Genomic DNA, 20,584 nt, shown 5'->3' with positions numbered 1-20,584 from the left:
AAATGAACCAAGAGTTCTAGATCCATTAAAACTGATGAAATTTCAAGTATAATGCACACAGAGATAAACTGTCATCAGTCATGAAAACCCTTGGGTGATAATGTTTCCTTGAGCCCTTCTGTCAGAATCTGGTAAAGAATAAGTTGAAGCCAACCAAAATGACTAGAGACGCATCAACATTAGGATGGGTGATGAGCGTTAAATACAGTTATTGGTAGAATTAATGCTAATTGTGGGCTAACAAGGAGAGAATACGCCATAGAATGAATCTGTCCTCTGATGGTGAAGATACAGTATGACTCAAACATGGAGGAGAGTGGGGAGAGTTAATGCCCAGAAAATTTTAAACCATTTTTAGGAGTCAAATTAGTGGAGATATATTAGAGTAATATCATTTTGAGACTGTTGTATGTGTCATATGGGATAAAGTAGATGGGCAAACATGGGACAGTTTCATTCTCTTACCCTCTCTGTTCTTGGGAATCAGTATACTCATGGAAGAAAGGAGAAACAGGTAATACAGACAATGCTAAGTAAAAATCCTCCAGTTTGACATTAAGTTGGAAATATCAGGATAAATGACAAAAGTATTTTATCCTTAACCATGAAAGACCTAAACATTGACCACTCCAGCAGTTACACAGCCATAGTGCTCACAATTCATGTGATTTTGAAATGCCATTTCTCACTGAAAACAAACTAGGAATTTTTAGAGAAATGATTGACCACAAGTCAAGGCAAAAAACATACCAGAGGAGTAAGGAATATCTTGTCATATTAGCAAGGAAGATGTCAAAGATTACGGGGGTTGTGTCAAAAGGACTCAGGAGACAACTTAAAGAGGCTGCTACTAGCGGAAGATGGGACACTTTGAGCTTTGATAAGGATGATAATTAAAATGGATTGGAATGCCTCAAATAATCCATAAGTTCATAATGATACCAAAAACTAACTGGTCACTTTTGGAGGGTAATAAGGAACTAATTTTTATCTCTAAAACATTAAGAGAAAGAATCAAGCATTATTGACCTAATATGAACCATATTACTGAGTAACCATACAGTCAATAAGAGAGAACTCTCTTTATAGAAATATCCCAGTTAATAAGTGAAAAAGGAAATGATAAAATTAGAGTATCACTATTTTCAGCCTCTAGTGAAGAAATGGATCTAGGCAATGAGAATGAGTAGCTGCTACCATCATCAGAAGGGAGACAAGCAGATATATGCTTGTTATGAAAGAACAGAAGCTATGATCTTGCTAAAGAGATGAAACCTGAATCCGGTCTAGTCTTTGGATCTAACTACCTGTTTCTGGAAGATAGAGGACAGGGGAGCATGCTGAGCTGCATCATGAGTGTGTAGGTAGCAAAATCTAGACTGGGAAGTTCTACCCGTCAGAATGCCTGGATTCATCAATAGGTAAGTTGAAAGGAAAAAAAGGAATGGAAGACTTAAAAGACACCAAATTTAAACAGATTTTAAAAGGCAAGACTAAAGTATTAGTTCCAGGGATGTATACATGTGTTCCTATCTATAGAGAAATTCAAGAAGTGATGACTATGAAAATCAGGATAGTGGTTAATTTGGGGGAAATGAGGAAGTTGTAATTGGGATGGCACACGTGGAGGACTTGTGGGATAGCTGGTGAACAAAGTTGTATTTCTAGACCTAGGTGGTAGTTACAACATGTGGGCCATGGAACAGTCCATTAGGCTATATATTTGTTTGTGTGGTTCTATATGTATGATTTGTTGTATAATAAAATGGATAAAAATGTACTCTGTCGTCTTTTATGGTAAATAACAAGTTTCTTTCTTGGTGGTGAAAGTGGTCAACATCAACCCAGCATGCAGTCAGAGGCCATGGAGGTAGGTGGTGGAGGACCCTAGTCAATGCATGAAATGTGCCAGTGTCCATTTGGCACCACGTCTCTGAACTTGTCGGTGTGGCATTGCACTCCACAGCATTTGGTAATGGACTGCAGAGCATCATGTTAGGTATGGCACTTGATAGGAGTCAGGGGAAGAGCCGAGTTGAGGAATCTAAATCTTTGATTACCCTGCAGAGGCCATATGGGTCACATAATGTACCTCCCATAGCATCCCGGTTTGCAAGCCTGGGGGAAATTCTGTGCTGTGGAAGGGATGCAGATTTCAGTGTTAGAGAAATCGGGGTTTTTGGCAAGTTACTTAATCTCGAAATTGTTGCGCTTCAACATTCATAAAGTGATGTCATTAATTTACACAGGGTGGCCGAGGTAATTGGATAACATGTATGAAAACCCTTGATTAACTGTGAAACTCTGAGAAATTATTACCATTTTGGAGAATCTCAACGAAGGTATCAGGAAAGTCCTGAGAAGGCCCTGAAATCTCACCTCTGGAAAATCTTGAGACTCTGCAAGCAGAAAATGAAGGCTAAGGCAGAGACATAAACTGCTGGACTATTAAATGTCTGCTGCAACACTCAGAACCTCATGGCAAAGGCTGGGAGAGTTAGTGGGTCTAGGCATTTATAGGAATATCTGCCCATTCACTAGCAGACCATTAAGTTAGCTGAGTGGGTCTTTAGCCAGACATGACAAGGAATACAGACTTTACAGAAGTAATTCTGGAAAGTTTCTTCTAAAAAAATGGCAACAATAAAATTCTAGGGAGAGGGGGTCATCTGATTTCTAGGGTTCCACTTTTATGTAATTTACAATGTCCCTTTTCCAACAACAACAACAACAAAAATCTCAAAACATACAAAGAAACAAGAATGTATGGCCCCTACACAAGCAGATAAAAGTACAGTCAATAGAAACTGTCCCTGAGGAAGCCCATCTCTTCGGCTTACTATGCAAAGGTTTTTAAATTGGAGATTGTAAGTATGTTCAAAGGACTAATGAAAAAAAATCCTATCTAAAGACCCAAAGGAAAATATGAGAGGAATACCTCACCAAATAGAGAATATGAGTAAAGAGAGAGATTTTTAAAAGAGCCAAATAAAAATTCTTTAGTTGAGAAGTACAATAATTGAAATATTCATTAAAGGCGGGGCACCTGGGTGGCTCAGTGGGTTAAGCTGCTGCCTTTGGCTCAGGTCATGATCTCGGGGTCCTGGGATCGAGTCCCGCATCGGGCTCTGTGCTCAGCGGGGAGCCTGCTTCCCTCTCTCTCTCTCTGCCTGCCTCTCCATCTACTTGTGATCTCTCTCTCTGTCAAATAAATAAATAAAATCTTTAAAAAAATATTCATTAAAGGAATTCAGTAGCAGATTTGAGCTAGTGGAGGAAGGAATTGAAAAACAGAAAGATAGGTCAACTGAGATTTTCCAGTGTGAGGCACAGAAAGAAAAATGAAGGACTAGGGGGTGCCTGGGTGCCTCAGTCGGTTAAGAGGCTGCCTTCAGCCCAGGTCATGATCCTGGAGTCCTGGGATTGAATCCTGCATCTGGCTCCCAGTGAGAGTGTGGGTCTCCCTCTCCCTCTGCCTGCCACTCCACCTGCTTGTTATCTCTCTCTCTGTCAAATAAGTAAATAAAACCTTAAAAAAAAAAATGAAGGACTGAAAATGATCAGAGACATGTGGAACCTCATCAGATAAACAAGGCGTCCCAGGAGATGAGAGAAAGGGCAAAAAATTATAAAGGAATAATGGCCCCAAATTCCCCAAATTCAATGGAAAACATTAATCTACACATCCAAAAACACCAGCAAACTCTGAGAATAGACTCAGAAATTCATCTAGACACATCATGAACAGACTGTTGAAAGTCAGAGAACTTGAGAGTACCATTGGAGAAATGATTCATCAAATACAGAGTATCCTCAGTAAAATTAATGCTGATGTGTCACCAGAAACTATGGTGGCCAGAAGGTAGTGGGATGTTGTATTCAAAGTGCTGAAAGAAAAACAAACAAACCAACCAAGATTTCTGCATCCAGAAAACCCATCCTTCAAAAATGAAAGAGATGAATGATGTCAGTGAAAATGGTAGAGTAGGTACTCTAAGGGTCCATCTGTCCACAGAAGTACCTGAAAAGGGACAAAAACTGTCAGAACTCTGGAAAATAGTCAAAGATTTATAGCAAATGAGTGAAGATTGAATCAAGAAAGTCAACCTTTACTTTTTATTCTTTTTAAAATATATTTTTTAAAAGATTTTATTTATTTGTCAGAGAGCGAGCACAAGCAGTGGGAGAAGTAGGCAGAGGGAGAAGCAGGCTCCTCAAGCAAGGAGTCTGACAAAGGACTTGGATCATGGGATCATGACCTCAGCTAAAGGCAGATGCTTACCTGACTGAGCCCCAGGCATCCCCAAGATTATTTATTTTAGAGAGAGTGCAAGCAAGTGCAGGGGGTGGGGGGGGGTGAGTAGAGGCAGAAGAAGAGAGAATCCCAAGCAAACTTCCTGCTGAGCATGGAGCCCAACCCAGGGCTTGTCACAGGGCTCTATCTCATGACTGAGATCATGACCTGAGCTGAAACCAAGAGTTGGATGCTTAACCAACTGTGCCACCCAGGCACCCAAGAAAGAGTCAGCTTTCAAAAGATAAGAAAACTTTACAACATTTTATTTTGTCCCTGGCCCAGTCCCCTCCTCCTCGTGGTGATGGCCCTGAAGATGGCAGCCTAAGTTCTCATTGTGGAATTCTGGTCTCCTTGGTTCCTGAAGCCACAGAACATACTTTGTTCTTAAAGAGTTATGTTGTCTCTTTTGACCTGTTTGAGGGCTGCCTGAAGGACCGATGCAAGGCAATTGCCTTTGTTTTGCCTGACTTGGAACTTTCTCAGCACAGAAAGGTGACTCTGCAGAGAGCATTTCTTAAAATCATTGAGAGACAGATGAAAAACTGACTGCTATCTAGGGCAAAACAACAACAGCAACAACAACAGAAGACCAGTTGACATAAAGGACATGCTGAATGCCTTGAAGAAAGTCCAGGAGAGTCAGTCTTCGGAAAATGAAGGCATTAACAAACTTCCATGTATGTGGTAGAGTTTAGAGAGCCCTAAATGCCCAGGACAGGGTATATGTTTGAAAAAGAACTAAGAAGACCTCAAATTTTCACCACTGGTTAATATTTAGGCTCAGAACAAGTAGGGAGTGAAGGCTAAGGTAGAGTTAGAAATGACTTGGCTAAGCATTGGAGGAGTTCTTCAACACAGAGCCGTCTGCAAAGACTAGGAGAGGTTTTATCCTTTGTTTCCCTCCTTCCTTTCCCTTCCCTGGCTCCCTCTTTCTCTCTCTCTCTTCCTTTCCTGTTCCTTCCTCCCTTCCTCTTTTTCTTTTTGCATGAGGTAATTTAAAAAAATCTCTCCTTAAGCACTAGCTAAAGGAAGACACTTCAAAGACCACACCCATGGCAAAGAATACAGTTTTAAAAAATAATTTTAACATTTTATTTTTAAGTAATCTCTGCATTCAACATGGGGCTTGAATCCCGAGATCCTGAGATCAAGAGTCACATGCCATACCAACTGAGCCAGTCAGGCACCCTGCAAAGAATACAGTTTTTTAAAAAACTGTTGAGCCAGGCCACTAAACAAACAACACTACCCACAGAAAGTAACAAACTCTGAGGAAAGGGAAGAATCTGATTTTTTAAGGACGGGGGGACGGAGCTCTAAGGAAACAATTATTATATACTATTGAAGCTAAGGTTGTATTAATTAAAAATAGATTGTTACAAGTTTAAGAGCTTAATTGTAACCATGAAAAACACAATGAAAAAGTATACAGAAGAATGAGAAAAGAATCCAAGTGGTACACTACAAAAGAATCAAGCACAAAAGAAAGTCGTAATGGAGGAATTAAGGAACAAAAAAGAATGGGATGTATATAAAACATTACAAAATGGCAGAGGTATTTCTTCTTTATTAGTAATTACTTTAGATATAGAGGAATTGAGCTCTCCAATTAAGACAGAATGGGTTATTTTTTAAAAATCCGAATATTGGGACACCTGGGTCGCTCAGTCATTAAATGTCTGCCTTTGGCTCAGGTCATGATCCCAGGGTCCTGGGATTGAGTCCCACATTGGGCTCCCTGCTCAGTGGGGAGCCTGCTTCTCCCTCTCCCACTCCCCCGCTGCTTGTGTTCCCTCTCTCACTGTCTCTCTGTCAAATAAATAAAATTTTTTAAAAATCCTTAAAAAAAATCCAAATATATGCTGTCTACAAAGAATTTATTTGAGATCCAAAAATACAAATAGGTTGAAAGTAAAAGAATAGAGAAATATATAACATGCAAGTAGAAATGAAAAGAGAGTTAGGTTGGCTGTACCCAAATCAGACAAAATAGATATTAAGGCAAAAACTGTTATAGGAGACAAGGGCATTATATATTAACAAAAAGGTCAATTCACCAAGAAAGCACAGTGATTTTTCTCAAATGCACATGAAGCATTCTCTGGGATAGACCATATGTTGTGCTATAAAGCAAGATGCAATAAATTTTAAAATATTGAAATCGTGCAAAATATCTTTTCTGACAACAGTGGAACGAAACTGGAAATCAATAACAGGAAAACTGGAAATTTTTCAAATATATGGAAATACTCTTAAATAACCAACAGGTCAAGGAAGAAATCACAAGGGAGATTAGAAATTACTTTAAGGTAAATGAAAATGGACACACAGGGGCGCCTGGGTTGTTCATTGGGTTAAGCCTCTGCCTTCAGTTTAGGTCATGATCTCAGGGTCCTGGGATTGAGCCCTGCATCTGGCTCTCTGCTCAGCAGGGAGCCTGCTTTCCTCCCTACTGCCCCCCGCCGAGGCTGCCTCTGTGCCTACTTGTGATCTCTCTCTGTCATAAATAAAATCTTTAAAAAAAATTTTAAAAAAGAAAATGAATACACAACACATAAGGAATATAGTCAATAATATTGTAATAACTTTGTATGGTGACACCTGGTAACAACACTTACTGTGGTGAACATTTCATAATGTACATAAACATTAAATCACTGTTCTACACCTGAAACTAATATTGTATGTCAATATACTTCCATTAAAAAAAATAATAATAAAACTTACAGGATGCAGCAGAAGCAGTGCTCAGAGGGAAATACATACCCGCAGATGCCTGCATTAGGAAAGATAAAAGATCTTAGTTTAATAACCTAACTTAGACCTTAAGAAACTAGAAAAAGAAGGGTAAACCAAACTGAAAGCTAGCAGAAAGAAGAAAATTAAAAAAAAGATTAGAGTGAGATAAAAAGACAAGAGACAAAATCAGCAAATTCAAAATTTCATTTTTTGGAAAAGATTGACAAAATCGACAACTTTAACTAGATTGAAGAAGATAAGTGAATACTCTACTAATAGTAGAAATGAATGTTGAGACATTCCTACTAACCTCAGAGAAATAAAAAGGGTTATAAGGGAACACTATAAACAATAGGCTGCCAACAAATTAGACAACCTAGATGAAATGGACAAATTCCTAGAAACTTACTAACTGCAAAACCGACTTAAGGAAAAAATAGGAAACTGACATATTAGAACAGTCCTATAATAAGTAAAGATGTTAAATCACTAAGCAGGGCGCCTGGGTGGCTCAGTGGGTTAAGCCGCTGCCTTCGGCTCAGGTCATGATCTCAGGGTCCTGGGATCGAGTCCTGCATCGGGCTCTCTGCTTAGCAGGGAGTCTGCTTCCCCCTCTCTCTCTGCCTGCTTGTGATCTATCTCTGTCAAATAAATAAATAAAATCTTAAAAAAAAAAATCACTAAGCAAAAACCTCCCAATAAAGAAATGCCCAGGACCAGATGGCTTCACTAGTTACTTTGCTCCTGCATTTATTTATGTGTGTGTGTGTGTGTGTGTGTGTGTGTGTGTGTGTGTGTATGTATGTAAGAGAGAGCACAGGCAGGGGAAGGGGAGAGGGAGAGGGAGAAGCAGACTTTCTGATGAGCAGGGAGCCCAACTTGGGGCCCAATCTCAGGCCCCTGGAATTATGACCTGAGCTAAAGGCAAATGCTTAACCAACTAAACCACTCAGGATCCCCTTCCCTCTGCATTTAAAGAAGAACAAATACCAATGCTTCTCAAACTTCCAAAAAATAGAAGAGGATGGGACACTTTCGAATTAATTACATCAGTCCAGCATTACCCTGACCTCAAAGCCAGAAAAAGACATCACAGGAAAAGAAAACTACAGACGGATATTCCTTATGAATATAGATGCAAAAATCCTCATGGAGATAGTAACAAACTGAATCCAGCAGCCTATTTTAAAGGATTAGACATCATGATCATGACACCATGATTCATTACTTGATTTATCCCTGGAATGCCTTCAACATGTGAAAGTCAGTCAATATAATATACCAGTAGAATGAAGGAAAAAATAAAATCCAAGTTTGTATCAGTTCTTGCTAAAAAAGGATTTGACAAAATCCAATACCCTTTAATGATTTAAAAACAAACAACAGGGGCGCCTGGGTGGCTCAGTGGGTTAAGCCTCTGCTTTCGGATCAGGTCATTATCCCAGGGTTCTGGGATCGAGCCCCGCATTGGGCTCTCTGTTCAGCAGGAGCCTGCTTTCCTTCCTCTCTCCCTGCCTGCCTCTCTGCCTACTTGTGGTCTCTGTCTGTCAAATAAATTTAAAAAAAAGAAAAAAGAAAACAAACAAACAACAAAACAAAACAAACTAGAAGTAGAAGGGAAATTCCTTAACCTGATAATGGACATTTATGAAAAAATCCAGTTAACATCATGCTCAGGGGTGAAAGACTAGAAATCTTTCTAATCTAACTAAGATCAGGAAAAAGACAAAGATGCCTGCTTTTACCATTTTTAAAAATTATGCTGGAAGCCTTAGCCAGAGCAATTAAGCAGGCAAAAAAAAAAAAAAATGGCATTCATATTGGAAAGGAAAAATTGAGATTATCTTTGTTTGCATGTGACTTGATGTTATGTATAGAGAATCCCAAATAATACACACACACACACATACACACACACAACTATGAGGACTATTAAACAAATTGAGCAAAGTTTTTGACACAAGATCAACAACAAAAATCAGACATATTTTTGTATACTAGCAATGAACAATCTGTAAAGGAACTTAAGAAAATTTGACTTACAAAAGCATCCAAAACAATAAAATGCCGAGGACTAGATTTCACCAAGGAGATGAGAGATGGGTGTCCTGAAAACTATAAACATTGCTGAAAGAAATAAGACCTACATTAGTGGAAAGACATCCTGGATTAGAATTCATGGATTAGAATACCTGTTAAGACTTGTTACAGGGGTGCCTTGCTGGCTCAGTTGATTAAGTGACTGACTTTAGCTCAGATTATGATACCGGGATCTTGGGATTGGACTCTGCATCAGGCTCTGCATTCAATAAGGAGTCTGCTTGTCCCTCTGGCCCTACCCCTGCTTGTATCTCTGTCTCTGTCTCAAATAAGAAGAGAGAATCTTAAAAAAAAAAAAAAAAAAAAAAAAAATTTTTTACAAAGACTACCCAAAGTGATCTAGAAATTCATTGCAATCCCTATCCAAATTTAGAGAAAAATTTTTCTTTTTTTAAAAAAAGAAACTGGGGTGCCTGGGTGGCACAGTCATTAAATGTCTGCCTTGAGCTCAGGGTATGATCTCAGGGTCCTGGGATTGAGCCCCGTATCAGGCTCCCTGCTTGGCAGGAAGCCTGCTTCTCCCTCTCTCACACCCCTTGTTTGTGTTCCCTCTCTCACTGTGTCTCTCTCTGTCAAATAAATAAAATCTTTAAAAAAAATCAAATAAAAAAAGAAACTAAAAAATAGATTCTCAAATTCATGTGGATGTGCAAAGGGCCTTGAGTAGCCAAAACAATATTGAATGTGAAGAACAGACTTGGAAAACTTGTACTTTCTGACTTCAGAACTTACTACAGAGATATTGTAATAAAAACTATGGTACTGACATAAGGATACACATAGACAAAGAATATAATTGAAATTCTAGGGATAAAACCAAATTAAGTATGGCTAATTGATTTTCAACGAGAATGTAAAACCATTTAGTTGGGGCAAGAATAGTCTTTTCATCATATGGCTCTAGGATTACTTGATATCTACATGCAGAGAATAACTCAGATGCCCACCTTACACTGTATTCAAAAATTAACTCACAATGGATCAACATCCTAAATATAAAAGCTAGAATTCTTAGAAGAAAACACAGGGGTAAATGTTCATGACCTTGACCTCAGCAATAGATTCTTATGTATGACACCAAAAGCACAGGCAACAAAAGGGAAAAGCAGATTAATTAGATCTCATTAAATGAAAACATTTGTGAGTCTTAGGGAACCATCATGAGAGTGAAAAGATAAGCCACAGAAAGGAAGAAAATATTTGCACATCATGAATCTGATAGTTAATATGCAGACTATACCAAGAAGCTCCCACAACTCAACAATAACATCAACAACAAAATAACCCAATTAAAAAATACCCAAAGGACTTGAGTAGACATTTCTCCAAAGAAGATAAGCAAACGACCAATAAGCACATTAAAAGATGTTCAAAATCACTAGTCATTAGAATGAGAAATGCAAATCAAACTCACAATAATACACAACTCCACATCCTAATTATTACAGTCATTATAAAAACAAAAACTGTGAAATGGAGAACAAGTGTTGGTGCTGTGGATGTGAAGAAATTAGAACTCTTGTGCATTGTTGGTGTGAATGTGAAATTACGGAGCCACTCTAGAACACATCTCAAAAAGTTAAATGTAGAATTGCCATACGATCCAGCAATTCCACTTCCAAGTGTATACGCGAAAGAATCAGAAATAGAGACTCAAACAGATTCTTGTACACCAGTGTTCACAGCACCATTGTTCACAGTAGCCAAAAGGTGGAAGCAAATCATGTGTCCATTGGCTGATGAATGGATAAAGAAAATGTGTCTATATGTAAAATGGAATATTATTCAGCCTTTAAAAAGAATGAAATTGTGATACACACTACAATGTGGATAAACCTTGAACACATTATGCCAAGTGAAATAAACCAGGTATAAAAGGGCAAATATTGTATAGCTTTATCTGCATAAAGTAGTTAGAAGAGGAAAATTCATACAGACAGGAAGTAGAATTGAGTTTTCTGGGGGATGTGGGAAGAGGAGAATGTGAGGTTACTGTTTGTTGGGTTCAGAGCTTCTGTTTGGGAGGATGAAATAGTTCTGGAAATAGATGGTAGTGATGGTTGCACAATATTGTGAATGCACTTAATTCCACTGAATTGATTGTATATCTAAAAATGGTTAAATAGGGTAATTTTCATGTTATGTATATATCTTACAATAAGTAGAAACAAATGTTATAAATACTCAAAACTAACCCCCTCCTCACTGAATTTTACATTTTATTTTATTTATTTATTTTTTTAATTTTACATTTTAAAATGACAAATTTAATGGTACATGAATTATACCTCAATTTAGAAAATTAATGAGCTGACCTTTTGGAAAAGAGGAACAGAATAAAATCAAAAAGAAGGAAAAAGGAAGGAAACGTAGAAGAATAAAGGAAAATAGAAAAAAGGAAATAATAAAGGTAGGGACAAAAATTAATGAAATAGAAAGCAAAGATTCAAGAGAAAGTATTAACGACACCACAGTTAGAGCTTAGGAAACAATTATGAAATAGCTTTGTTCATGAGACAAGACAAATGGAAGCCCTGAATCATGTTAGGGTTTTTTTTTTTTTTTAAGATTTTTTATTTATCCATTTGATAGAGAAAGAAAGCAAGAGTACAAACAGGGGGACAGCAGGCAGAGGGAGAAGCAGGTTCTTCGCTGAGCAGGGAGCCCTATTTGGGGCTTGAACTCTGGGATCATGACCTGAGCCAAAGGGAGACGCCTGATTGATGGAGCCCCCAGGTGCCCCTCATGTCAGGTATTTAAAAGGAAAATTACAGATACAGTAGATGTCAGTAATCTAATAATTTTATGCTAATGAATTTGAAAACCTAGCTGAAATAAGATATTCTAGAAAAAATTTACAAAACTGATTTTCAATAAAAAAGCAAAAACTTGAAATAAACTTTGTATGTCCTTATATTTCCTTTAATGGCTATAAAGCATTGAATTAGTAGTTAAAACTTTACCCCCGAGGGCGCCTGGGTGGCTCAGTGGGTTAAAGCCTCTGCCTTGGGCTCAGGTCATGATCCCAGCGTCCTGGGATCGAGCTCCGCATCGGGCTCTTTGCTCAGCAGGGAGCCTGCTTCCTCCTCTCTCTCTCTCTGCCTGCCTCTCTGCCTACTTGTGATCTCTGTCTGTCAAATAAATAAATAAATTCTTTAAAACAAAACAAAACAAAAAAACCAAAACTTTACCCCCGAAAACTACGAACTAACCCAGACTAGCTAGTTTTACCTTCATGGAAGATACCATTCTAAACATATACAGTGCTTACAGTGATTAGATAAATGAGTATATCTGCCTTGCCCACAGACAGTTCATCTTGTGAGGCTAGTATAACTTCCATGCCAAACTAGACAAATATGAGAAAGAAAAATGACACCAAATTATATGAACATTAACACAAAAATCCCAAAGAGGAAAATTAAGAAACTGAATTAGAAAATGGAAGAAAAAGAGTATATATATATATATCATTGCCAAATTTTTCAGAAATTCAAGTATTAGAAAAATCCACATATTTTATTAACCAGCTTAAAATATTAAAGGAGAAAAAAACAGCCCATCAGATAGTTTCAAGAGATGCAGGAAAAAATATATATCATGAATATCCTTTAAGATAAAAACTTAGCAGGTCACCTGGGTGGCTCAGTTGGTTAAGGATATGCCTTTAGCTCAGGTCATGATCTTAGGGTCCTGGGATGGAGCCCCATGTGGGGCCCCGAGCTCAGCAGGAGTCTGCTTCTCCCTCTGCCCCTTTTCCCCACTCATGCACTCTCTCTCATAAATAAATTTTTAAAAATCTAAAAAACAGGGAGATAAGAGCTTAGCAAACTAGGAATAGAAAGGATTTATTTTTAACCCAATTAAGGGTATCTATGTAAAACTTGTATCAAAATTAACACAGTGATGAAACTTTAGCAGTATTCTCTTTCAAAGTTCAGAAAAATAATGTCATTTCTGCATAGAACCCCCAAAAGAATCTGAAAAAAATTGTTAACTAATAAAGTTAATGCTAATTAATAAAGTTATTATAAAGCCCAGCAAGTTTGCTGGTTATATGATTAATAAATAAAATTAATTACATTTAATATATCAGTTATAAAACAGCACTTCTAATGGAATATGAAAAGTACTTTGACAAAAGATTTAATAAAATCTAATAAATCAAAAAAAGATGTGGATTTTTTAAAAAGATTTTATTTATTTGAGGGAAAGACAGCAAGCAAGAGCACAAGAAGGGGGAAGGACAGAGGGAGAAGCAGACTCCCCGCTGAGCAGGGATTCCAGCATGGGGCTTGATCCCAGGACACCAGGATCATGACTTGAGGTAAAGGCAGACACTTAACCAACTGAGCCCTCCCGACGCCCCAGATTTGTGTGATCTTTTAGGAGAAAATAATTCAAATATGTGAAGGTTTAGCTGATGCTAAAATTTAGGGAAAAGAATGAAAGAGAAAAAGCAAACGAGATGACTTTGAAAGTTTAAAGGGGAGAGAAGGCTAGACTTAACCAGATAAGCAGACTGTAGGGCTTTCGTAATGAAGGCAGGGTAGAGGCCAGCGCAACAGGCAAGAGGGAAACAGATCCTGGTCTGGACAGAGACCCTGCACCTGTCGGGGGGCCCTGTGGGCTGGTGCCAAAAGGGCACCTTCTGCAGGAAACAATACTGGGACCATTGGTCGTAGGTATGGAGAGAGCATGTTACTGGATCTCTGCTTCATGGCAGACACGACTGGGTTAAAGACCCAACCTGAAAAGTGACACTTCAAAATGTTTAGAGAAAATATAGAATATTTACACAATCTCAGGAGGGGATGGTTTCTTAAAATACAAACTCTGTAAGTCATGAAAAACAAACTGCGTAAGTCATGAAAAAACAGTTTGGTTCCTTTGATTCCATTAAGATTTTAAACTTCTGTTCATCAAAAGATCATTGAAAATGTGAAAATATAAGTCAGCGGAGGAGAAGATATTTGCAACACATCTAACAGGTAAAGAATCAAGATTCAAAATATCTGGAAAAATTCATTCTTTTGCAGACCACTAAGAAAAAAACAAAACAATCCAGCTGAGAATTTGGCAAAAGATAAGAAACAGGCAGTTACAATTAAGTGTATAAAAAGGTGTCCAGCTTCATTAATTATAGAAATTACATAAAAAGATACCATTGTATATTCATCAGACTGATAAAAATGGAGAAGTTCCACAGAGGGAATCATTGGTAAGCACGTGAAGCAGTAGGAACATTGTGGGATTAAAAGTTAAAACACTTCTCACCTTGCAGTCACGTTGAAGGTGCTCTTACCTTACAACTCCCTAATTCCACTCCTGGGTCTGTACCCAAGGGAAGCTTTACACATGGATATGTGTAAATATATATGTGATATATACCAATTACTCACCCTTTTTGTACTGTTGTGCTGTTGCAATAGTAAAATTTACCAACAAGCCAAATATCCCCAATGGGTAACTAGATAAATACAGTATTTTCACGAGTGGTATCGCTACATAGTAGTAAAACCACTAGGTTTTGCATAAACTAGTTTTACACATATCAACATAGATGAATCTCATAGTGTTATTTATTTTTAGAGAGCTTTATCCATTTTAGGGGCACTTGAGTGGCTGAGTCATTTAAGTGTCTGCCTTTGGCTCAGGTCATGATCCCAGGGTCCTGGGATTGAGTCTGTGTCAGGCTTCCTGCTCAGTGTGGTGGCCTGTTTCTCCTTCTCCTTGCTTGTGCTATCTCTCTCTCTCTCTCAAATAAATAAATATAATCTTTAAAAAAATTATTCATTTTCGGGAGAGAGAGAGTGAGTGCGTGTGTGTGTGTGTGTGTGTGTGTGTGTATGAGGGGGTCCTTGATCTCACAACTCTAAGATCATGACCTGAGCTCAAATCAAGAGTCAGATGCTTAACTGACTGAGCCACTCAGGTGTTCCAACATAATTTTAAATGGAAAAAACTCAACAAATTGCCAAGAGCACTTCAGTGTAACATTATGCTGTTTGTTGTGATGTCTAAAAAAATGCAAAAGAATGCCATGTACTTTTGGGGATACATATGGTCCCTGAGGGCTACACAGGAGGCTGCCTGCAATGGTAATAATATTTTATTTCTTAAGCTGGGTGGTAGTGTGTGGCTGTTCATTATATTCTTTATGTCTTTTTGTGTATCTTAAATATTAGGTAGTAGTTAAAAAATAACAATGTATATAAATAGTTGCCAGTTAGGGGGCCACAAACATAAGTAGGCAGGACAAATAATCCCAGCTGCCCTAATATTATCGGAATGGATAGTTGTGGCCTCAGTTACATCTTCCAGTGGCAGTATCTGACATATATTTAAAAGGTGCTCTATCTCAAAAGCCTTCCTGTTTCTCTCCAGAAACTCTCTCCAGCCCATTTCAGTGCATCCCAAACTCATCCCAGGGAAAGCATCACTGCTGACCCAGTTGCTCTGTCTCAAGCCCTAGAATCTTCCCTGGCCTCCTGTCTTCCCTGTGCACTCCGAGCTCCAGCAGCAAGTCCTGACTTGGCAGCCTACAAAAGACAGACTTTTCCCTCTTCCCTTTGATTCCACACCATCCCCAGTCCAGTCCGGTCTAACCTCCCCTCTAGCTGGGTAACTAGCTAGAGAGAACTCCTGTTCTCTGATTCTTCCTCCCTAAGCACCCCCCCCCCCCACCCCACTCACCCTTCTCATCAGCTCCGCACTAGTCGCTTTTCCATGGAGATCTCTTAAAAATATAAATTATCACTCCCTTGCTCAGAATCCTCCAAGGTGGAGGTTAAAATTCAAAGCTCTCACCAGGCCTACCCTCTGTGGCCTGCCCCTTCAATGGCATCTCCCACCCTCCTCACCCCTTTCTGTTCTAGCCACGTGGATCTTGCTGTTCTTTGAGCAAACCCTTTCTCACCTGAAGGCCCTTGTACTTGCTGTTTGGGAACTTTGCCCCAGATTTTAGCACGGCTCCTTTCCAAGGCCTCCACTCACCACCTTTTCTAAAATAGCTGCCACGACTCTCCCCCAACGCAACCAGCCCTTTCATCTCCTTTGGCTGTTTCCTTCACTCCCCTTCCTACCCAACTGGGGTCATATTATTTCCGTATTTGTTTGAGCCTTCATTTCTGTCTCCCTCTACTAGATCATATGCTTCCTGGGGGCTGAATATTTTCTGTCTAATTCGTTGTTGTGTTTTGATAATAAGGAAAAAGATCACTCAGGAAGCACCTTTTGGTAAAATCAAAGCCACTGGGGTTGTAGATGCATGAGAAGAATTTGAATAAGGTTATTTCATAAAGTATAGAAGTGGGAAAAAAGCAGAATATTTTGCTGTTCTAAAACAATTAACTGATTTTCAGTATTTGTGATGAATGGATAAATATTAATAGATATTTGAGTATTTCATCTCTGTTCCTGAAAGTTTGGAAATTCAGGTTGGCCAGAAAACTCTTGGGATCTTTTCTTTGGGAAAGCTTACATTCAGGTTGCCTCACATGCCCAGTTGACTTAGACTGGGGTCTAGGTGGTCATTCTGTCTTCCAGTCAGTCTGTCGTTCTCAAGCCCCCTGGGTGTGACCTAGCCCCAGTTTCGGGCTGCAGGGAGGGAAGCTGCAGAACGGGAAGAGAATAGGGCCCACCGTGTGTCTGCTGTGTGCCTGCAGCTCTGCCTGGGTTTCCCTGTCACGTGGTTGACCGAGGCGTACCCTCCGTCTGCCGAGATGCACACAGCTGGTTGGGCCCCTCCTGCAGGGAGAGGGAGGGACGATGGGGCTCTGCCACTTGGCCTGACCCTCTGATCTTCGGCACCCCACCCCCCACAGGTCTCCGAGCTGATCTTTGTGTCCATCTATAGCTCCGAGTTCTGCATGAAGCTCTATGTGGACCCCATCAACTACTGGAAGGACGGCTACAACCTGCTGGATGTCATCATTATCGTCACTATCTTCATCCCCTACGGGCTGCACAGATTCAAGGGCAAGCACTACCCCTACCTCAACATTGCTGACGGCATGCAGTCCCTGCGCATCCTCAAGCTCATCACCTACAGCCGTGGCATCCGGGTGAGTGACCTGGGGCTGCCGTGGGCTGGAAGCGCCGGCCGTGGGGCCTGTCTGCCCACCAGCCCCCGAGGAAATAATCCGTCTCCCCCGACCATCCGGTTATGGAGCCCTACTGTAGGGCAGGTCGCTCCTCACCCATGTTACCTCATTTCATTCTAAAACAACTGCGGAAGAGTGTCCTTAGCTCTGTGTTACAGGCGAAGAAATCGAGACCCACGGTCACGCAGCAGTTAAATATCACAACCGAGATTTGAAAGGTGTGGCTGACTCCAGAGGCCACGCTAACTTTTCCTTTCTCCCATGCTACCAAAGGGACAAACTTGCTTACGGTACAGGCCCTTCGAGCTGCATTCCCAGGAGTCTCTGGCGCCTTGGTGGCATGAGCCACTCAATTCCAATTGTGTGCTTTCCCCATACAGCTAAAAATCTGCTGCTTCTCCTGACGGAAATAGTAGCATTACTTTGTTCAGGCTGCTCCAGGAATGGGGCTCCTGCTAGAAGTCATGGGGTGACCAGTCTTTGTTTGGCTTGGAAGGTTTCATAGCTGACCCAGCCTGCCCTGAAGCATCCATCCCAGGCACAGTATGTTTGCCGTGGCTCTGTGCCCCGTGTCCGTGCTTCTCCAGGAAGGGGCGGCCTTGGCTGCATTTGACCAGCTTGGGTATGTGTTGGCCTCTTTTGCTGAGAGATTGCCCAGCCGGGCGTCTGTCTGGAACCTGGGCCCTATACTTAGCAGCCCCAGGCCTGGGGGACAAGACGAAGACTGCATTGAAGAGTTCCCCTTGGCACAGACCCCCGTTCATTCATTGTATGCTCTCATGTGGTCACTTGGCCCCTGGAGCACCTCCCAAACAGGCCTCCTGCCTTCCCCTTCATGGTGAGACTCCTGGAGAGAGGGGGGCGTAACTGCTACTCCCCACTTCCTTACTTGTCATTTGTACCCTGGCTTCTTCCCTCCATAGGAACTGGCCTCTCTGAGGTAGTCAGCAACCTCCTCGTCACCAGGTCCCCTGGCCAGTCCCACTGGCACCCCATCACTGCCCTTTCTTGGGGTTCCTCCAGCCTCTTGAGCTTAACGTTTTGGGTGCATGCTGTTTTCTCAAGACTGTACCCCACGTTCTTCTCACCTGCACCCCACTCTGCGTACCCTCTTGGGTGATCTTTCCTACATTTCAGGGATCATCACCTGCCCACGCTTCTCTCTGACCTTCAGATGCATGGCCTTCTGGACGTCTCTCGTGCTCCTCAAACCCAGGCCATCTGAGCTGTATGTCATCGCTTTCCCCCACCCTCACATCCCCAGACCCTGGCCCATCCTTCTGTGTTGTGTCGTTACATAACAGCCAGGTTGTAAATTTGAGTGTCAGCATTGACGTCTCTGTCTCAAAGTCCTATCGCGTGACCTGCTATGTAGTTCATGACCAGTCCTCATCTTTTCTCCATCACCACCCAACTTTGTCAGGATTCCTGCGCTGGCTTCCCACACTCCTTAGATAGCCCTGGGGCAAAAATGCCCCCCCACCAGCTGGCCGAGAATCTTTTTTTTAAATTTTAATTTTTCAATTAACGTAGAATGTATTATTTGCTTCAGGTGTACAGGTCTGTGATTCATCAGTCTTACATAATTCACAGCACTCACCATAGCACATACCCTTCCAATGTCCGTCATGCAGCCACCCCATCCCTCCCACCCTGCTCCCCTCCAGCAACCCTCAGTTTATTTTCTGAGATTAAAAGTCTCTTTTGGTTTGTCTCCCTCTCTGGTTTTGACTCATTTCACTTTTCCCCTTGTATCTTGTTTCTCAAATTCCTCATATCAAGGAGATCATATGATAATTGTCTTTCTCTGATTGACTTATTTCGCTTAGCGTAATACACTCTAGTTCCATCCACGTCATTGCAAATGACAAGATTTCATTTCTTTTGATGGCTGCATAGTATTCCATCGCATATATATACCACCTCTTCTTTATCCATTCACCTGTTGATGGACATCTAGGCTCTTTCCGTAGTTTGGCTATTGTGGACATTGCTGCTATAAACATTCGGGTGCACACGCCCCTTGGGATCACTACGTTTGTATCTTTAGAGTAAATACCCAGTAGTGCGATTGCTGGGTCCTAGGGTTAGCTCTATTTTCAACTTTATGAGGAGGCTCCACGCTGTTTTCCAGAGTGGCTGCGCCAGCTTGCATTCCCACCAACAGTGTAGGAGGGTTCCCCTTTCTCCGCATCCTCACCAACACCTGTCGTTTCTTGACTGGTTAATTTTAGCCATTCTGACTGGCGTGAGGTGGTATCTCATTGTAGTTTTGATTTGTAGTTCCCTGACGCCAAGTGATGGTGAGCACTTGCTGGGGAGAGTCTTCAAAGGGTACCTCAAATCACGGCAGCCTTCCTTTCAAACCCGAGAGTGGCTCCCCTTATTTGTAGGCTAGAAATAGACCCTATAATGTGTCCTAGGAGCGGGGGAAGGGAGCATCAGAGGTGCCAGGCACTGGAGTCTGTGGCTGGTAGGGATGGTGGTAAGGCAGGTGGACAGAAAAGACGAGAGGTCCCTGGGAGGTGGATGCTGGGTGATAGGCAAGTCAGACCGAGGGACAGTCAGACAGTTGGAAGCATGGCTACTTTTTGCAGGTGTTGGGCACCAAGGGAGCAGGAGCCGAAAGTGGTGTAGGGGTCAATGGGGATGAAGGAGTTAAGGGACAAAGAGGCTGGGGGTTGGTGACAGCCTCCCGGTGCTGGTCTCCTGCTCCCTGGAGCGCCTCACTCTCCACACATCTGGGCTTGGGCAGGCCTCTTCTGTGGACTATATCCCAGGGCAGCATTTCTCACGAGATCTTGTCTCTTCCCTTTTTAAGTAGTTCTTGGGGAAGAAGCTCTGTCTCTGTCTCACAGGGAGGGAGGCAGTTTTGTACATCTCGCCTCTGGAATTAATCCCAGACACTGATTTTCTTCTCCTAAGTAGAGGGATGTGTTCCCCTCTGTAGGCGGCTATCCAGCCAGTCCATGTGGAAGGCAGCGCCAGGGCTCTCCCCTTGTCTTTCTGCTTCCCAAGTTACCCCAGACTAACACTTCACTGTCCCGGGGCGCAGCTCTCTCAAGTGCCTCCATTCCTAGTGTGAAGCCAGTAAACAGCTTCTTGACCTGCAAGGGGGGGCCTTGGTAGGTGAAGAGCTACACGGCAAAGGGCTTGGGAGTTGGTCCTAGCTCTGCCACTGTATTGGCCAACAATTTTTGCTTTTCTGAGCCTTTGCTTCCTCATCTCAAAACATGACAAGTGATAATGCCCACTTGCCTTGAAATAATGTCTGGGGCAGCATCTAGGGAGGTGACCATGTCTTGAGCACCAAGCATATGCAAGACTGGGGTGTGGAGAATGA

General features: G+C 41.3%; 1 protein-coding gene across 4 annotated transcripts in view; it reads left to right on the top strand.

The window, feature by feature from the left end:
* The window catches only part of CATSPER3 (cation channel sperm associated 3), a 30,761-nt gene that overhangs the window by 5,430 nt on the left and 4,747 nt on the right, over positions 1 to 20,584 (top strand). For 3 of the 4 annotated variants that reach the window (XM_032336677.1, XM_032336679.1, XM_032336678.1), the window contains exon 3: positions 16,963 to 17,202. In XM_032336677.1, the coding sequence (XP_032192568.1) occupies positions 16,963 to 17,202 (240 nt within the window). The remainder of the gene's footprint in view (positions 1 to 16,962; positions 17,203 to 20,584) is intronic. The other variant, XM_032336680.1, reaches the window with a different exon arrangement.

Source organism: Mustela erminea, chromosome 3 (assembly GCF_009829155.1).
Source record: "Mustela erminea isolate mMusErm1 chromosome 3, mMusErm1.Pri, whole genome shotgun sequence".
Lineage (NCBI taxonomy): Eukaryota > Metazoa > Chordata > Mammalia > Carnivora > Mustelidae > Mustela > Mustela erminea.
The sequence above is the reverse complement of the archived record's forward strand: the minus strand, read 5'-3'. Positions and strand labels throughout refer to the sequence as shown.